The sequence below is a fragment of the Myotis davidii genome, unplaced genomic scaffold (genome assembly GCF_000327345.1).
Source record: "Myotis davidii unplaced genomic scaffold, ASM32734v1 scaffold194, whole genome shotgun sequence".
NCBI lineage: Eukaryota > Metazoa > Chordata > Mammalia > Chiroptera > Vespertilionidae > Myotis > Myotis davidii.
This window is the reverse complement of record NW_006286673.1, coordinates 1,514,887-1,518,375: the sequence shown is the minus strand read 5'-3', so window position 1 is coordinate 1,518,375 and position 3,489 is coordinate 1,514,887. Positions and strand designations below refer to the sequence as shown.

Below are 3,489 nucleotides of genomic sequence, written 5' to 3'. Positions count from 1 at the left end.
AGGAATGAGGTGGAAAAGATGTCTTACTTCTGTCATGAAAATATTATTTTCTCACAGACCTCCTACAGATCATATGCGGGGTCCCCAGACCACAGAACTGCTCGTCTGGAAGAGCGAGTTCTAGGGTGACCGGGAGCCTGGCCTTTCACTGTTCCTCCAGCTAATAAACCTCACACAATGAGAATATTAAATGACATAACAGGATGTCGATTATTCTCCAAACCTACTTATATTTCAATATTTTACAGAGTACGATGCTTTTAATACAATATAGAAAGGAAAAAACTCACAAATGCTCCCTTCATCTCATTGAAGACAACCCCCTTGAAGACCAAGGCTGTCTGAGGGTCACTCGGATTCTCATGTTCCAGTCGCCATCCCTCCTGCCAGAAATCGAGTTCTCGCAAGCAGGGGAAAAAGGCCGCATCCAAATACACGGACAGGAGATTCCGGAAGTCTTTGGGGTTTTGTGTGGAAAACGGGTAGAGAGTATAGTCACTAGCTGAAAACAAAAGGGAAGATCTTAAAACATCAGGAACTATGGTCCAGCACCAGTTACCTCACAGGCCTAGCAAGGCAGCCCACTGAATTTGCTCTTTAACTGCACTTGTAACAGCACTTCTGTGCACACCGCCAGCATGTTGACTCTCCTATTTCTCCAAAATAAAACTCAAAACACCACAGCAGTCAACATAACATAATGCTACAAATGCCAAAGTTCATAGCAATATTCTCCAAAGGAAACAGTTTTGACCTTTTCCAGAAAAACCTCACATGCCTTTTTCCTAAAACTCTAGTTTTGTTTTGCTTTTTTAAAAATCCTCACAGGAAGAGGATTTTTTTTTTAAATTGATTTCATAAAGAGAAAGGGAGAGAAACATCAATTGGTTGCCTCCCGTACTCACACCAACCAGGGACTAAACTCGCAGCCTAGGTATGTGTCCTGACCGGGAATTGAACTTGCAACCTCTTGGTGTATGGGACAACACTCCAAGCAACTGAGTCACCCATTCAGGGCTAAAACTCCAGTTTTTCTAATCCAGTCACAATGTGGCTTTCCCAGAGGATTAAATTTCTAACATCTTTCAACTAGACCTGAGAATAAGTTTATTCTTGTCTCCAGGGCCCAACTACCCTCCTTTATCTTAGACAGACCCCACCGCAGTCTCAGACCAAGATGTTAGTCTTACCTGTGAAGGCATTCATAAAAGTGGACAGTGACCTGTTCAACATTTTGAAGAAAGGATCTCTGCATGGGTACTTCTGAGAGCCGCACAGGACCGTATGCTCAAGAACATGCGGGACCCCGGTACTGTCCATGGGAGTGGTGCGGAACTGAACGCTACAGCCAGGAAAGAGCCACCATGTTAGCTCACACCGTCCAACAGCTTCCAAATATGCCATTACCCCGGATTACTGGAATTCATCATTCTAACATGGCAATCTCTAATAAAAATGTTTGCAGACTCTCTCTATATATAAAAGCCTAAGCGACCGTTCGGCCGGTAGCTATGATGTGCACTGACCACCAGGCGGCAGATGCTCCAACCGGTAGGTTAGCTTGCTGCTGGGGTCCAGCCGATCAGGACTGGGCGAGATGGGCCGGATACACCCTGGAGCCCTCCCCAGTCCCTCCCCGACCACGATCGTGCATCGGTGTAGCATTGTGATTAATCACAAAAACAATATGTAATTATATATGTGTTTTCCGATGGTCTTAGGCGACCTCTGTGAAAGGGTCGTTCGACCCCCAAAGGGGTCACGACCCACAGGTTGAGAACCGCTGCTCTAAGGAGAAATGTTGAAGAATGTGTTCTCAAGGTGCCCACTCACCTGAACAGGTTATTCGTGTCTTCTCGGGCCAGGTGCAAGTACCGGGCTCCTGTGCCGTCATGGCTGAGCTTTACGGCGGTCAGGAACAGTTCCGGGACAGGCGTTACCTGAATCAACAACAAGAACATGAGGCCAAACTCAACGAGAAAGGCATTCTGAATGGTTATGTTCAATCCACTGAGGGACCTGGCTGGAGGCACATCAGGCACCACCTGTCCCAACCCCAAACCTTAACGATGAAGAAAGAAAGAGCTAGGCTGACAATCATACATACACACCTCTCCTTTTAGAATGTTTACTACACCTTAAGCTTATAGTGATGGATGTCAATTATTTCTCAATAAAATTGGGGGAAAAACCTTGAAAAATAAAAGAATCCAAATAAGGTGTCATTACCATACTGCAGGAGCAATCCTAATCCCTTTTCATGGCCTTTAGGGTTCACCCTGTCATGCTTCACCGTTCCAGGACCCTGCCTTGGGAGAGCCCCACATCACTGGCTCTACGAATGTGGCCCTACAGACAGATGGTGACTTTCCTTCTGAACTTAACCGCCCCCTTCTCTTTAAACACCCACTTCTCCAGGAACCTTCCCCATCCTGCCACCATGCAGCTCCCCTCCCCTCCTGCCTTCCTTTGGCTCTCTGCACTTCCACCATGACGTTCATCCCACTATGCCTGTATTACCCCTGCAGGGGTCCTATAGAATGTGAGCTGTTTGCCTTTGTGCATGTCAGCATGTCAAGCACAGCAGGAAGCCAACAGCCAGCCAATCATGTGAAACACATATTTCTTAATTACTGCATTAAAGGGGGAAAAAAGCAGAAGTTTAAGCAACACAAAAACAAAATTAAAATCCTTTTTAACATAACTTAAGTAAAGATAGGAACATAATCTTTTTCCCATAATTCTGAAACCCACATGGCTCAAAAACAGAAAGTTTTTGCATAATGTTGCAGCAAACATATTTGATGATAAAACCACCTGAATGAATGTGGGTCATTCAGAATCTTTGTGTATCACACTCAGTGTGGACTGCCAGGTTAGAAACATTAATGAGTTTGGTTTACTTTCTAAAATCAGAAGGAGTTCAGGGAAAGGACTGGGAACCTGTTCTTAGAAAGTCCTTTCATTGCAGACTTCACACACACTGAGCACCTCCTGTGAAGCAGGAGGAAGCCAGGGCGCCGAAGAAAGATGAAAACAGATCCAGGGTCCACTTGAAGACCCTCACAAGCTCCATTAAAGAGGTCAGGACAGGCCTTACCTGGCTCACGGTGAATCCATGGATCTTCTCTCCGACTTGGTACTGCAGCGCCCTCTCGCAGGCTTTCGTACTATTCCACCTCCATGCTCTGGGATGGGGACTGCTACAGTTAAGGAAAGTCATCCAAGTTAGAAGATTTGCAGGAAAACTGGGCTCACAGAGTTCAGCCACATAATGAAAATGCTGTCATATGACGAAGATAATGCCAAGAAAAATTAAACCTTAACTCTTCCAAACACATTCCAGAAAACTAATTTCTAGCGAAGTTTCTTCAATTTTTAATAATCTTTTATCTCAACTCAACTAAAGCTTCATAACATCAACTAATAATTAAACATTGAAAACTGGTTTGAGTTAGTGGATAGAGCGTCAGCCCTCGGACTGAAGTA

The 3,489-nt window shown here is 44.9% G+C and overlaps 1 protein-coding gene across 1 annotated transcript in view; it reads right to left on the bottom strand.

The window, feature by feature from the left end:
* Positions 1–3,223, bottom strand: part of PITRM1 (pitrilysin metallopeptidase 1) — a 30,982-nt gene extending 27,759 nt beyond the window's left edge. The window contains exons 1-4 of the mRNA XM_015560296.1: positions 3,101–3,223; positions 1,834–1,940; positions 1,191–1,342; positions 291–502 (exon numbers count right to left, since the gene is read on the bottom strand). Coding sequence (XP_015415782.1) covers positions 291–502; positions 1,191–1,342; positions 1,834–1,940; positions 3,101–3,223 — 594 coding nt within the window. The remainder of the gene's footprint in view (positions 1–290; positions 503–1,190; positions 1,343–1,833; positions 1,941–3,100) is intronic.
* Between the last annotated feature and the right edge of the window lie 266 nt (positions 3,224–3,489).